Raw genomic sequence first — 15,116 nt, 5'->3', positions numbered from 1 at the left:
AACATCGAGGGCCATGCTTGGTCTCGGGGTTGCATATGGATGAGTTGAGTCTCCAAAAACTGGACCAGGTTTTCCTTGTTCCCAAACTCCTACCTGCCCCAAATTTTCTGATTTACCATTTTAGGTTGTACATGAATGTTTTCCGTACTGTTGAGCTTCTCACCAGTGGACATTTTGCATCACACAAAATACTATTATGTGGGTTATTTATTTAATGAAGGTCTACTATTTACTGGAAAAGATAAAAGGAAATGTCTGGCTACATGTTTTTCTGTTAACTCTGTAGAGAAGCTGACCATTTGAGCCAACTTTTTCTTCCAATAGACGCAGAGTCTCTGGTTTAATTCCTAGGTCCTTGATCCATTTTGAGTTAAGTTTTGTGCATGGTGAGAGATAGGGGGTTTAATTTCATTTTGCTGCATATGGATTTCCAGTTTTCCTAGCATCATTTGTTGAAGAGGCTATCTTTTCTCCAATATACGTTCTTGGCGCCTTTGTCTAATGTAAGATAACTGTAATTAGGTGGGTTAGTCTCTATGTCCTCTATTCTGTACCATTGGTCTACCAGTCTATTTTGGTGCCAATACAATGCTGTTTTTGTTACTATTGCTCTGTAGTATAGTTTAAGGTCTGGTATAGTGATGCCACTTGCTTCACCCTTCTTGCTAAGCATTGCTTTAGCTACTCTGGGTCTCTCATTTTTTCCAGATGAATTTCATGACTGCCTTTTCTATTTCCATGAGGAATGTCATTGGGATTTTGATTGAAATTCCATTAACTCTGTATAGTGCTTTTGGTAGTGTGGTCATTTTGACAATATTAATTCTGCCTATCCAAGAACAAGGGAGATCTTTCCGTCTTCTAAGGTCTTCTCTATTTTCTTTAACATTCTGTAATTTTCATTGTAGAGGTCTTTCACCTCTTTTGTTAAGTTGATTCCCAAGTATTTTTATTTTTTGAGGATATTGTAAATGGGATAGTTTTCCTAGCTTCTCTTTCAGAGGATTTGTTATTAATGTACAGAAATGCCTTTGATTTATGGGTGTTGATTTTATATCCTGCTACTTGGCTGAATTCATTTATTAGTTCTAAGAGATTTCTGGTGGAATGTTTTGGGTCTTCTAGGTATAGAATCATATCGTGGGCTAGTAATGATAGTTTGAGTTCTTCTTTTCCTATTCGTATCCCTTTAATTTCTTTCGATCTCTCTAATTGCTCTGGCTAGAGCCTCAACTTCCTTAACAAGACTCCTATAGTGCAAGAAATAAAATCAAGAATCAAGAAATGGGATGGATTCAAACTAAAAAGTTTCTCAGCAAAAGAAACAATCAGTGAAGTGAACAGGGAGCCTACAGAATGGGAGAAAATTTTTACCACACACACATCAGATAGAGCACTAATCTCTAGGGTATATAAAGAACTCAAAAATCTTAACACCAAAAATACAAATAACCCAATCAATAAATGGGCTAAGAAACTGAACAGACACTTCTCAGAAGATGATATACAATCAACAAATATATGAAAAAAATGTTCAACATCTCTAGCAATTAGGGAAATGTGAATCAAAACTACTCTAAGATTTTATCTCATTCCAATCAGAATGGCAGCTATAAAGAATATAAACAACAATAAGTGTTGGTGAGGATGTGGGGAGAAAGGCACACTCATACATTGCAGGTGGGACTGCAAATTGGTGCAGCCAATATGGAAAACAGTTTGGAGATTCCTTGGGAATTTTGAATGTAACCACCATTTGACTCAGCTGTCCCACTCTTTGGTTTATATCTAAAGGACTTAAAAACAGCATACTACAGGGACACAGCCACATCAATGTTTATAGCAGCACAATTCACAATAGCAAAATTGTGGAATCAACCTAGATGCCCTTTGGCAGATGACTGGATAAAGAAAATGTGGTATATGTACACAATGGAATATTATTCAGCATTAAAAGAGAATAAAATTGTGGCATTTGCAGGTAAATGGATGGAGTTGGAGAATACTATGCTAAGTGAAGTAAGCCCATCCCAGAAAACCAAATGCCAAATGTTTTCTCTGATATGAGGACACTGATCCATAACAGGGATGCGGGGGGAGTGTGGGATGAATAGTGGAACTTTAGATAGGGCAAAAGAGAGGGAGGGGAAGGGGAGGCAGGGGAATAAGAAAAACATCATTATCCTAAGTACATGTAATGAAGACACAATGGTGAGACTCTACTTTGTATACAACCAGAGACATGAAAAATCGTGCTCTATATGTGTAATATGAATTGAAATGCATTTTGCTGTCAAATGGTCAGGTTCTCCTTTTTTTTTTTTTAATTCTATATAGAATTTTTAAAAAAGGAGAACCTGACCATTTGAATTGACACTAAAAGTGAACTCTCTTTTGCCCCCTGGTGGCAGGTACTAAAAATTGCAGGTTAAGTACCTGTGGGAAGTGGAATGAGGGTCCCCTAAGGAGGTTCCCGTGCTAAAATCTAAACATAAGAATATGTTACGTTACTTGGCAAAAGGGAGTTAAAGCTAGCAGACAGAATTAAGGTTCCAATTCAGATGACCTTGAGGAGAGGAGACTATCTTAGATTATCCAGGTGGGTCCAGTGCAGTTATAAATGGAAGAAGGAAGAGGGAGACAGAGATGCTCTCTGCTCAACGTTGCTGGCTTTAGAGATGGAGAAAGAGGCCAGGGACTGAGGAACAAGGACAGCCTCTAGATGCTGGAAAAAGTCAGGAAACCGTTCCTTCCTGAAATCTCCTGCTCTACATCCTTGATTCTAACCCAGTGAGACTCACTTTGGACTTTTAATGCTTAGAACCATAAGATGATGAATTTGCATGTGCAGTCACTAAGTGTGAGGCAATTTGTTATGGCAGCAGTAGGTGGCTAACGTGAGAACATCCAGTGAAGGGGAAACTGAAATTCTGTCACTAGTTGTCACAAGGGCCTTTGAATTAATTATACATTCATTCAGTAAATTTGTGTCTAGGCACCGGATACAGGGCTGAGCAACACCAGCTCCTGTCCCCGGGTTTGAAGGGACATCTTGCGGGGAACAGGTGCTTAGCAAACGGCCTGCCAAGTGCTGTAGGGAGATTGCTGGGCTCAGGGGTGAACCGGTGAGAATCCCTCCTTCGTGTCACCTGGATGTTCCTAAATGTTGTCCCCTGTGCTAGAAGTGTTGAGGAAGAGGAAGCGTTCATGTCAAATGCAAACACCAAGATGCCTTCGGTCAATATTTGCGCTTCTGTTCATGGAGTTTGCTCTGCTGAGGACTCGGGAGGCCTAGTGTCTGTGGCATCTGTAGACAAACCAAGGCCAGGAGTGGGATGGGAGGGGCTCAGAGCAGCTCCTTCTCGTTCCTTTTGGCCTCTAGAATTGGGGTTATGGAGCAAGGACGGGAGACAGGGCTAGTCCAGGGGAGATCTGGGTCCCCAAGGGAGGGCTTGATAGTGTCCAGGTCCCTGTCAGCCCTGTGGGCACTAATGGGAACCCAGGACAGGGTCAGCCTGGGCTTGGGGCTTGGTACTTGGGCTGGCAAGGACTCAGTGGGGGCCACAGAGCATTCTGGAATGGTGGAAGCCCTCTAGGCCCTTGTCCCTCTGTCCCAGTTGAGTCATGCAGAGGAATGGAAAGACCCTCCTTGAAGCCAGACGTCACCTCCTGTGCACATGTGTACATGCACACACTCACACTCACACACACACCCCAGGACCAGGAAGCAGTCCACTGCACACACTGGCGTCTAACACACACAGACCCACAAACACTCAGTAGACCAAGTCACACGTGCCTGTTTGCCCACCACCTCACATCTGCACTCTTATAGTTTTGTGTAAATTGGCACGTGACATCCTAAACCAAGGTGTCAATGTGCCCTGTCACGTATACACCCACACAGAAACCAGAAATGACAACCTAATGCATATGTGAATGTGCAACTCTGCACACACTACCACACTCACGGACACACACATAGTGCTCCCTCACATGCACAGACGTGGACATGCCAGCTTCAGGGGCACACACGGTCCTCTGGGTCCTGCGTGGCCGCGGTGGACTGTGGAGTTCGCAGTAGAGAGAGGGGACGGGTTAGACCCACTGTGCATGGGGTGTGCGAGTTTGGAGGGGGACTGGGTGTTAAGGTTGGGGACGGGTCATCCACACGTTGTCTTCTGTTCGCTTTGAGTGAAGGCTCAGTGTGTGACCAGCATCAGACCTCAGTCAGTGACAAGGGTCAGGTCTCAGTGTTTACCCAGAGACAAAGCTCAGGGTGTGGCCAGGATCAGGGGAATGGGGCTCAGGTAGCCTCCTTCTCCTCTGAAAGGGTCGTGTTTTGGGGACAGCGTGGGGACACCAAGCTTGAGGGGTCATTGTGGCCGTCCCCCTGTGTTTGGGCACTCCCTTCTTCCTGGGCCTTGCCTGGGCCTGCCTGGGCTGATGAGGGACCACCCCTGGGCACAGCCACTCTTCTGGAGGCTCCTGGCCCTGGAGACCAGCGCTGTCTAGCTCCAGGGTCTCGCAGCCGTTGGCAGCCAGGCCTGGCGACGTGGCAGCCCATCGCACATGACTGAGATGGACATTTGGCAAATACCGTGTTTGCAGGGAAAACACTTGGCACCGCCCACGGACCTCCTCTGCCCCAGTCCCTGCCCAGTGGGCCCTGCACACGGGGAAGCCTCATAAAGCCACCTGCGCACCCGTCCACCTCAGGCAGAAGCGGACTTGTCTGGGCTGAGTATCCACCTGCCTCAAGAACTACCTGAGGTAGGAAGGGGCTGGGACGGGCACTTGTCCCCTGCTCCATGGGGACATGACCTCTGGCTGCCTGCTGCAGGGGACTCCAGCCACCCCTGGCCTTGCTGGGGGACTATGGGCAGGGGCTGCCTTGCTGGGCCTCAGAGGGCCCCTCTGAGCTGTGTCCCCTCGTCCCTTCCTGCTGGGACAGAGGTTGAACACAGGTTCGGTACAGACCTGCTCACTGAGCCAGGCCAGGCCGGTGGGTTGGGGTCCTGGGGGAGGCCAACATGCAGGCCCTTACTCCTGGCTAGGAGGAGATCAGGCAGGAGCCACCTGGGTCCTCCCCTGGCCAGGTCTGCACCCTGGAGCCAGGGTGGGCCGCCACCCCAGACTGGACTACTGGTGACAGCCCTGGCCTTGGGACCCTGGTCAGAGTCCTCTTCTTGGGACAGGAAGCTGCCCCCCATCTCCCCATCTAGAAGTCTCACCACCCTCCTCTGACATGAGGTGGGGTTTGCACTTGTCCCCTGTAGGCTGTGTGGCCTGGGGCAAAGCCACGCCTTCTCAGGGTCTGGGAGCCGTTTCCAAACCAGTTTCCCTCCTGGTTCTGGTGGAGCAGACTGGGAGACGGTCACTCCCAAGGTGCAAAGCTGGTGTCCAGGGTCCAGGGCAAAGGCTGTGCCCTCCACTTGGGACTTGTGTCCTCCAGACCAGGCTGGTGTGAGCGGCCCAAGGGTGGGCTGTGCGGGCTCACTACCTGAGCCTTGTCTCTATCCACCTGCAGATCCTGGGGCAGAGGCCAGTTCAGCCATGGCTGGGGTGCATGGGCTGAGGCTTCTGCTGGCGCTGCTGCTGCCCGTGGTCAGCGCCTCCACAGCAGGCACCGTGGTCCGAATCAACAAGGCCGTCCTGAGCTACGGTAAGAGAGGCGCCACCCAATCTGTGCGTGGAGCCCGTGTCTGCATGTGTGGGCGTTCCAAAGTGTGTATGCGCTGTGAACGCAAAAGAATTCTTTTTTAAAAAAATTATCTTATTTTTTATTTTTGTGGGGAGGTACTGAGGAGGATTGAACCCAGGGGTGCTTAACCACTGAGCCACATCCCCAGCCCTTTTTCAATTTTTAAATTTTGAGACAGGGTCTCATTAAGTTGCTGAGGGTCTTGCTAAGTTGCTGAGGCTGGCTTTGAACTCAAGATATCTCCTGCCTCAGCCTCTGAAATTACAGGCACACGCCATTGCACCCAGCTACACCTTAGCTTATAATGTTTTATTTAGAGACAGGTTCTCGCTGAGTTGCTGGGGCCTCACTCAGTTGCTGAGGCTGACTTTGAACTCAACATCCTTCTGCCTCAGCCTCCCAAGCCACTGGGTCTATAGTTGTGCCTGGCCACAAAAGGATTCTTATCCACTGCTGTGACAGTGCCTGAGCCAGCACTGCTCAATGAATATTTATTAAATGAGCAGGACTATGTATCATATGGTCAACATGCAAATGTGTACACATGTCTGTATTCACGTGTATTAGTGGTTAGTTCCAGTGGTCATTTTTACAAGTGTATGTCTACTTATGAATTTGGAATTTTTTGGGGGGTGTGGGTACTGGGGATTGAACCCAGGGGTGATTAACCACTGAGCCACGTCCCCAGCTAACTTGCTTAGGGCCTTGCTAAATTGCTGAGGCTGTCCTTGAACTTGAAATCCTCCTGCCTCAGCCTCCCAAGTCCCTGGGATTGCAGGCGTGCGTCACTATGCCTGGCTGAGTTTGGAATTCTGTGCAGATGTGCTCACATGTGTACTCGAGTGTCGGGGAGGGTGTGTGATCACCGCATGTGCCTGGATGGCTGTGCTCTCCGGGTATAATGTGTGCGTGGGGCATCTGCACGTGCAGGTGTCCTGGGAGAGCAGCAGGTCAAGCAGTGCTGTGGGGAGTGTCTGAGGTTAGATCCTTGCTGGGCTCAGTGGGCCAGCCAGCCCTCTCTAGGCCCCTTTTGGGCCAGGCCTCTGTCTCATCACTTTGCTGCTAAATCCTTTGGAGACCTGCCCTGTCCCCTGGGGAAGTCACGATGAGGAAACCTAGGCCCAGGAGGGACCAAAGTTGCCACGGTCCAGGACTGAGCACAGAAGTCTGTTCGCCACCTGTGGCCTCCCAGGGAGCTTCTGTGTCCCACAAAACCTGGGTCAGGGTGGACAACTGCCGGGGTGAGCAGCTCCAGCAGGCAGCAGAAGGGATTTTCAGTGTCCCCGGGCTCTGCGAAGCAGCAGGGTCCCCTCCCTCGGCCCTCAGGGTGCAATGGCTTTCCGGACCTCGGATCCGGGCAGATGAGCAGACAGGGAGCGCGGGCAGTGATCCGAGCCCGAACGTGACTTGTGGACTTGTCTGCGGTCTCCCACGGATGCCTGTGGGCGGGGCCACGAGCTGCCGCCCCCTGACGCTCCGCCCCCTGTGTCTGATCCTAGTGGACATCCGGTGGGAGGTGCACCTGGCACAGGGGGCTTCCAGGCCCACATGGGGCGGCTTGCTCTGCATCGGGGCACCGGACCTGGAGCCCCAGACTGCAAGCCCCCCAAAGAGGGGGCTCAGCACGTGGGAATCCAAGAGCTGGAGCTTCGGCCTTCCTGCTCTGCCTCTGGGGAAACTGAGGCCCAAGGACTTCTTCCCACCATCTCCACCATCGCCTCCCCGCTCCCGAGTTGACCCTCCCTTCCAGAACCATTGTCCCTCGTTTTCATTCAACTTGCCTTTAATCAGCACCAGGGCCCCCGCAGCGCAGCGCCGGAGAGCGGGGCGTGCAAAGACTTGAGCCAGCTGCTGGGGCTCAGGCCAGATCTCCCTGGCCAAGTGTCCTCGCCTCCCTGTAACCTGGGCACGGTATAAGAGGAAGGAGCTCAGAACAGTGCCCGGCTCTGTAAGGGACAGCCACCATTAGTCCTCTGTAAGGACAGCCGCCGCGGTGGTAGCTAGCACTCATTTCGCACCGTCTTTGCAGTGGCCCCAGGTGACGGCACCATTATAATCATTGCAAATGTGGAAACAGGGGCATGCAGCTGCCACCCGGGCAGTGCGGCAGTGCTGGGACTTGCACCCAGACTCTGGGGACTTTGGGGTGCTCAGCCTCCAGCCGAGGTCCCTCCTTGCCCAGGGGCAGCCTCCTCAGCCGCCAGGCATGCTGGGAGCCTCCTGGAGCCTGGCCAGAGGCAAAGGATTTTATTCTCTGAGGAATGAAATAAGCAGGGGTTTGAGAGGCAGAAGCGAGAGGGGACCAGCCTGTCCCGCAGAGGGCCTGGTGTGAGTGGTGGACCTGCAGAGGGCCTGGTGTGAGTGGTGGACCACCTTGAGGCGGCTTGCAAGCTGGGCCCTTCCAGAATCTGAGTCCCCTGCACTCCAGGTGCACGGCAGATGGGAGGTGGTGGTCTTGTTGCTTGGTGATGACCAAGGCAGCCTGACCTTGCTCTGTCCTGGCCCTACAGTGTCTGAGTTCGGGAAAGTCCCTCTCCAGGAGGCCTTAAAGGTCGATGACCAGCATTTTCTGGACCAGAGTAGTGAGGTGCTTCAGACTGTCAGGTGAGTGCTCCCCTTTTTCAGAAGTGTGCTCACGACCCCAGGTGGAGTCAGCCAGGTGTGTGCTCCAGCCTATCAGGAGGGAGGATCCTGCCTGAGCTTTGCAGGAGGCCTCCCCCACCCCCTGCAGGCCCCCTGGGAGGAGGCGTTCCATCTGGCTCAACTCCCAGACCACTGGATGAGCACCCTTGTCTATGGAGGAGTGCTCCCCTTGCCAGGTTAGAGGTGCCCACTGCCTGGGTGACTGCTTACAAGATTTAGGAGATGGCACCTAAATGGAGACACAAGGGCCCCTGCGCCTTTGGATGAGTGGATTTCTGTTCTCAGGGCCAAGACTGTGGCTCCAGGATCCACAGAGCTGGCAGGACCCCCAGCTGCTCCCTCCAACAGCTGGACCAGGTTTAGACACAAGTCTGAGCGTCACACCTCTGTCCTTTAATGCACAGAGCCTCAAACTCAGGAACATGCAGAGATTGGGCAAAGTGTCCCCATTAATGTGGGAACAGAGACTTGCTACTGCCAGGAGTCTGGGTGTCCAGAAGAATGTATCTATCTATCTATCTATCTATCTATCTATCTATCTATCTATCTATCTATCTCATCTATGTGTCTGTTTCTACCTCTGTCTATATCTTTCATCTATCTGTCTTTATCCGTTATCTCTATCTCTATTTATCTCTATATCATCTAGCTATATCTATTTATCTACATATAGCATCTGTCTATATCTGTCTATATCTATTTATCTATCTATCCATCCATCCACCCATCCACCCACCTACCTACTTATCATCTATACTTTCAAACAATGACAACTAATTGAAAAACTTAACTTTAAGACCCTGGAACACACACGGGTAAATAACCATGTGGCTTGGGGTCACTGGTTTGAGATGCCCCAAGGAGCACTCGAAAGCTGTTCGTGGCACGTTAATAGTGGTTGAGAGCCGAGAACCGCGTAGACACCCACCCACCAAGGCTTCTGCCATGGTCTCTGGTCTGGCCATGCCATGCACGTCCCACAGAAGGGCCCTCATTTGCAGCCGTGGGAACACACTCAGGTGGTTGTGGAGCAGGCTCTAGGGTGGCCTGTGTGCTGGGGTGCACTGTGGACCCACATCACCTGAAGCCCATGGCCAGGGTGTTCAGGGTGGGTCTGGATGCGACCTTTACCTCTCCTGCCGTTTTGTAGTGTCTGATCACCCCCACCCCCAACTAAGAAATAAAGGGACTTTCACTTGGGAAAAAGGAAAACAATGTCATTGAACAGAGCGTGGCCAACAGAACGGGCAGTCCTGGAGGGGGGACTGTCCCCTTGCTGGAGGGCTGCAAGCTGACCCTGTCTGCGGGGAAGCCCTGGAGGGATCTCCACCTTCAGTGGGTCCCAGGGTCTGTCCTTCCCCCTTCCTAAGTTCTGTGGTCAGGAGCGTCAGGAACCTGTGCAGTGAGTGAGGTCACTCAGTCCTGCCGGAGGCTCGGCCCTCGGTGGCCCTGCTTGGTACACATCCTGCCAGGGCTCACGGCCGCCCCCTCCCCTCATGGTCCCGTCCTCAGAAAACCCTTCTTCAGCACCAACGGAGTGAGGGTGGCTCAGGCCCCCTGCTGCAGCGTGGATTCCCTTGTCACCTTGGTTCTGCAGGATTCAGGTTCCAGAAGTCCGCGTGACGCGCCTCCACCTGAAGTTCCTCCCTGACTTCGGCATATACGTGTGGGCGGCCGCCAATTTCACTGTCAAGGTGTTTTGGTGAGTGACTACCTCCCTGTTGGGGGACACTCCAAGGAGCAGAGTAAGGCAGACCAGGTTTTGGGGGGCCGGCACCTCCTCCAGGCCACTCTCTTGTACCCTCTGAGCAGGACAAGACAGTGAGAGAATCTCTGAGATCCCAGTCCCTGCCCTTTTCCCAACCCTCAGATTCCCCCTCTGTGAAATGGGGTGAAACTGGGCAGCGGGGCTGTGAGTAGATTCATTACTGTACTTGTCACCACTATCCTCTTTCATGGTGGAAGGCACACAGTAGGTGCTCAATAAACGTAGCTATCAGAATGAGTCCTGAGCACCAGGCAGCCCTTAGGCGATGGCAGTCCGTGGCCAAGCCATGAGCTGGCCTTCTGGGGAGCCCTTGCTCTCACCCCTGCTCCCCGCACTGCTGTTTCATGAGTGCTCACGGTGGCCGGGCTCAGAGTGGGCTGTTTTCACCTGGTGACCTCGTGGGAGACTCAGCACAGCCCTGCGGGATAAGTGCCACCAGTCCCAGGCCCACTCTACAGAAGAGCAAGCTGAGGCTGTGCCTGGCGAGTGACTGGCCCAGGGTCTTGCAGTGGGGGGCTCAGAGGGCGAGAATTCACCTACTGCAACATCTGTACCCCATGTGACCGGGGGCTCTGGGCCTGCCCTGGTGCAGCCGTCTCATGCCCCGTGGGGGGCAGCCCAGGTCTGGGACTTGGGGTTCTTTGGTCAGCTGGGGCAGGTTGTGCTGGGTGGGACTCAGGCCTGGCCTCCCTGCAGTGTCCCAGAGTCCCTGGAGCTGATGGTGCCTGTGATACTGCAGTCTGACTTACGTGTGACCCAGAGCTCCCTTGGGACCCCCAAGATCAGCATCTCCACCTTCTTCCCGCACTTCGGCCGAGCCACGGTGCTTGATGACAACAAAAAGTAGGTGTCTGCTTACAGGTACGGAGGGCAGGGCCCCAGGAGCTCCCGTGTCAGGGCTGCGGGGCCAGTTCTCGAGTGTCCCCCCTCAAATATTTGTCCAATGAGCACAATAGACCTAAGAGACCCCCATTATCATGCCTCTTTTGTGATGGAGGACACTGAAGCTCAGAGAGGGGGAGAGACTTGCCTGAGGTCACACAGCCTATCCTAGCCATTGTCCACCAATACGCACAGCCAGTAATGGACACCCTGGAGAGGGACTCTGCCCATGACATGGGCTGTCGGGAGCCTCGGAGGCCACCCTTCCCTGCAGAGTGGGAGTGGGAAGCCAGCTTGCAAAGGGTGGAGAGGCTGCTCATGTTTTCATGTAGACTAACACAGCACCTGCCTGAACCCTACTGTGTGCTCCTCCCAGTAGGTGTAAGGGTTCCTCCATTTTACAGAAGAACAAATGGAGTAGCCTAAGGCCAGGAGCTGAATTCAAGCGAAGGAAGCTGCCTGATCCCACTGTTCCTGAATCCCCAACACCGTGTCCCCATCTTCCCAAACATGAGGAGGGGCTCACTCCGAGGTGGTTGAGCATTTTGGAGTCGTTAAAAAACGCCATGTTTGCACAAAGCCTGAACACTTTCCCCAGAGACGGGTGCACGCACGTTCGTTCATTCCTGCCGTGTCCCGGGTAGACCGTGGTCCCTGGTGGTCTCCGCAGGTAGGGGCCACTCCTGGTGGTTGGAGGGGAGGCTGCAGCCAGAGCTGACATGGTGAAAACCCAGAAGCTTCTCCCCGCTCCCAGGCAGTGGTTCAGTGAGTCCCAGCTGTGACTTCCATCCACCCCTGACAGATGGAGGAAGCTCGGGTTCCCCGGGGCCACCTCTGAGAACCACCAACTTAGACCCCCCTCTCTGAGCTCCAGGGCCAGGAGGGGACCTCACTAGTCACAGAGAATTGGAACCAAAGCAGGAAGCAGACCCTGGGTCCTGCCGCCCCAGCCCACCGCCCTGGGCTCTGAGTGGTCATGGAGCCAGGGGACAGCAGGGTGGCCTCCTCTGGCCTTTGCAATGTCTCTGCCTCTCCCGAGCCTGGCCTCGGGCATCACCTTCTCGGCCACTTTGAGACCAAGACTCAGCTCCCTCCCCTGCGGTGTGGGACCTTGATTCCCGTGGGGTCTTGGCAGGAATCACTGGGCTCCTGACTGGGGACAGAGACTTCTGTCCCAGCCTTGGGGCACAGGGACAGGAAGGCCCTGTCCTCTCCACCTTGGCCTTGCTTGGCCGGGCTCCTCTGCCTTCCCCTGGCCTGGGCTGTGAGCGTCCTGCTGAGAGACAGGCCCTGGGGACTCAAGGACCTTTCTGCATGTCTTCCTCAGCCTGTCCCCTGCGTTGCTGGCCACACTACAGAAGGACATCAAAGCTGTTCTCAGCAGCAAGGTGAAGACCCTGCGGGCGGCCCGGGACGGGGTGCTGCTGTCTGAAGGAGGGGTGAATGAACGAGGGGTTGTGGGCACAGGGAGTGGGAGCCTGGGGTGGATGGAACCCAGGGCCTCACGCGGAGAGCCGGTGTTCTACCACTGGGCACGTCCCCACCCAGGGCCCTTGACAGCCCCCTGTGGACAGTCCCCCGGAGGACAGAGGGGCTGATGTGTTGTCCAGGGGGAGAGGATGGGTCCCGTGGGGCTCATGCCCTTGGGGAGCCCAGTTCCGTGGGAGAGGCTGGGCGGGGACAGTGTTTGTGGACGGGGCACGGCGCAGAGCAGATGAGCCGGGTGGGTCCTGACCTTCCTCCCCGCCGTCACCCTCTGGTGCCCCGGGTTCTGTGTCTGCAGTGAGCGTCCGCCCTCCCCCGTGGGGCTGGGCAGAGTGGGTGCTGTAGGGTCACAGCAGATTTTGCTGTTGTCATTGTCAGCATCGACTGACCTGGGGGGAGGCTGTCCCCTGGAGCCGGGTCTCATTGCCCAGGGAACGGGTCCTCCCTCTTGGCCATTCCAGGCCAGCCCTTCCTCCCCGTGAGGGGTGTGGAGAGGCCAGATCAGCCTTCTGCGTGCCGATTCCTCCCAGAGGAGGCCACAGCCTCCCGCTGATGGGAGGATGGGCTGGAGGCAGGAGGGGCTGCAGCTTGTCCCAGGGTCCCACAGGCTGCCCAGGAGGACCCTGGCCTTGCCCATGGGGCAGCTGCTTCGAGATCCTTCAGGGCAGGGGTCGTGTGTGGCTCTAGGGGACAGGAAGGCCCTGTTCTCTCCGCCTTGGTCTTGCATGGCCCAGCTCCTCCGCTGTCCCTGGCCTGGGCGGTGAGTGCCCCGGCCTTGCGGTCTCTCCTCTGGCCAGAGCATGGCGCACACGGCTGCCCACTGTGCCTGGGAGAACCTCCAGTCCCCCTGGACTGGCATCTGTGGCTTGCTGACTGCTGTCCTGTCCTGGGCACTGCCCCCTCCAAAGCTGGCCCTCTGGACCCTGGGGCAGTAGGCTCCCAGCTTTGGTCACTTCCCCGGCTGGGGCCACCTCAGCAGCCTGCATAGCCCTGCTTCTGTGTGCCTCTGGGCCCCGCTGCCATGACCAGCTCTGGGGCACTTCTCAGATTCCCTGGTGCCCAGAGGAGGAGCCGGAAGATGCCAGGGTGGGATTCCGGGCTCGGCGTAGGGGAAAGGGGAGCCTTGGCACAGCCCTGGACTCCTTCTAGCTCTGCCTGTAGCCACAGTGGCCCCTCACCACCTTCTCTCTGTCCCCCACAGCTGAACCTGAACTTGGCCAACCTGGTGGACAACATCAATATCCACATGGGCACCTTAATCGGTAAGACCTGGGGCTTCAGGGCAATGGGAGGCCAGGGCCCTGGGGCCCCCAAACCCTTCAAAGACTCCTCGGAATCTGGGAGGCCAGTCTTAGCAAGGCTGATGTGGGGTCTTCAAACCGCAGGTCTCTGAGCAGCCTGGGAGACTCTGAATTCTCTTTGATTCCAGAACCTGCATATTTTAGCTCCAATCATCTGAAGAAACGAAATAAAAGCAAATCTTTAAGTCATGGGTCTTAATATTGGAGAATCTTCAAGTCCAGCATCATTTCCAGGAATGGGGGATTTCAGGGCTCTGACACTCGGAAGGGGCCTCATAGCGACCTTTTCCTTCCATAGAGTTACAGTTGCAATGTGCTGGGATTTGTTGTGACACAGTGTGTCAGCTCACAGCAGCCCCAAGGGAATCCACAGGAGTCGGTCTGCACCACCCTGGGAGGCAGGCTGTGACTTTGGGGACGCGCGTCACTAGAGCTGGCCTGGCATGCCCTGGGGGTCGGGGCTCAGGCCTGGCTGTCGCAGATGTATTGTGTGTCCGGGATGCAGTTTCTTCAATCGAACAGTTATGCATTCAAAGGCCATGTTGGAAGGGATGGGTGACCACCCCATCCACTTGGGGACTTCATGACTATTAGTGCAGATTTCTGATTTTTGACGTGAGAGGAGGTTTTTCCTTTGCCATCAATTTAAGAAAAAGGAAGTTGATTTAAGCAGAGCTGTTGGTCCAGTGCAGGAGGACAAGTACAGCTTGCCCTTGAGCCTGACTGGCTGGACTCCTGGCTGTGTGACCCACGTTAGGTCAGTCAGCCTTCCTGGGCCTCAGTGTCCTCCTCTGTAAAATGGGAGCATGGCCTTCATGAGGATGAACTGCAGCGATTCGTGTAAAGCTCTGAGCCCGCGCTGAGCCAGGGAGCCAGCTGGGTTTATGGGACAGGGTGCTGGACTTTACAGATGGACTCTTGAAGTAGCTCTAGGAAGGGGGATGAGTGGCCCCAGGGCACCCATCCTGTCCTTTTTGTGTCCTTGGAGCCTTTGGGCACCAGGCTCAGGGCCATGCACAGCCTGTGAGATTAAAGGCAGTGGGCAGGAAGGGTGGGCCAGGGGCCCCAGGGGCGGGGCATGACCATTGTGTGCTGCCCCGGGGGCCTTTCCTGCAGGACAAGTTTGGGGGCCACCCACCATGCAGGCAGGGCCCTTGGTCAAGGCCTTCCTCCCCTCCACCTGTCAGGCTCCGTCTGCCTCCCCCACCCTCTGCCTTTAGCCAAAGGTCTAATCGTACTCTGTTTAAAACCCCGAAGAACACAAAACTATGTGGGGTTTCACCCTAGATGAGAGAGAGAGAGAGAGAGAGAGAGAGAGAGAGAGAGGGGGGGG

At 54.2% G+C, this 15,116-nt stretch overlaps 1 protein-coding gene across 1 annotated transcript in view; it reads left to right on the top strand.

Moving 5' to 3' along the window:
- The first annotated feature begins 5,556 nt into the window (after positions 1–5,556).
- The window catches only part of Bpifb2 (BPI fold containing family B member 2), a 15,079-nt gene continuing 5,519 nt past the window's right edge, over positions 5,557–15,116 (top strand). Inside the window, exons 1-6 of the mRNA XM_015484050.2 lie at positions 5,557–5,665; positions 8,215–8,308; positions 9,945–10,049; positions 10,812–10,958; positions 12,325–12,385; positions 13,684–13,744. Coding sequence (XP_015339536.1) covers positions 5,557–5,665; positions 8,215–8,308; positions 9,945–10,049; positions 10,812–10,958; positions 12,325–12,385; positions 13,684–13,744 — 577 coding nt within the window. The remainder of the gene's footprint in view (positions 5,666–8,214; positions 8,309–9,944; positions 10,050–10,811; positions 10,959–12,324; positions 12,386–13,683; positions 13,745–15,116) is intronic.

The sequence above is a fragment of the Marmota marmota genome, unplaced genomic scaffold (assembly GCF_001458135.2).
Source record: "Marmota marmota marmota unplaced genomic scaffold, marMar, whole genome shotgun sequence".
NCBI classification, from domain to species: domain Eukaryota; kingdom Metazoa; phylum Chordata; class Mammalia; order Rodentia; family Sciuridae; genus Marmota; species Marmota marmota.
Note: the sequence above shows the minus strand (reverse complement) of the source record. Positions and strands in the feature narration are given on the sequence as shown.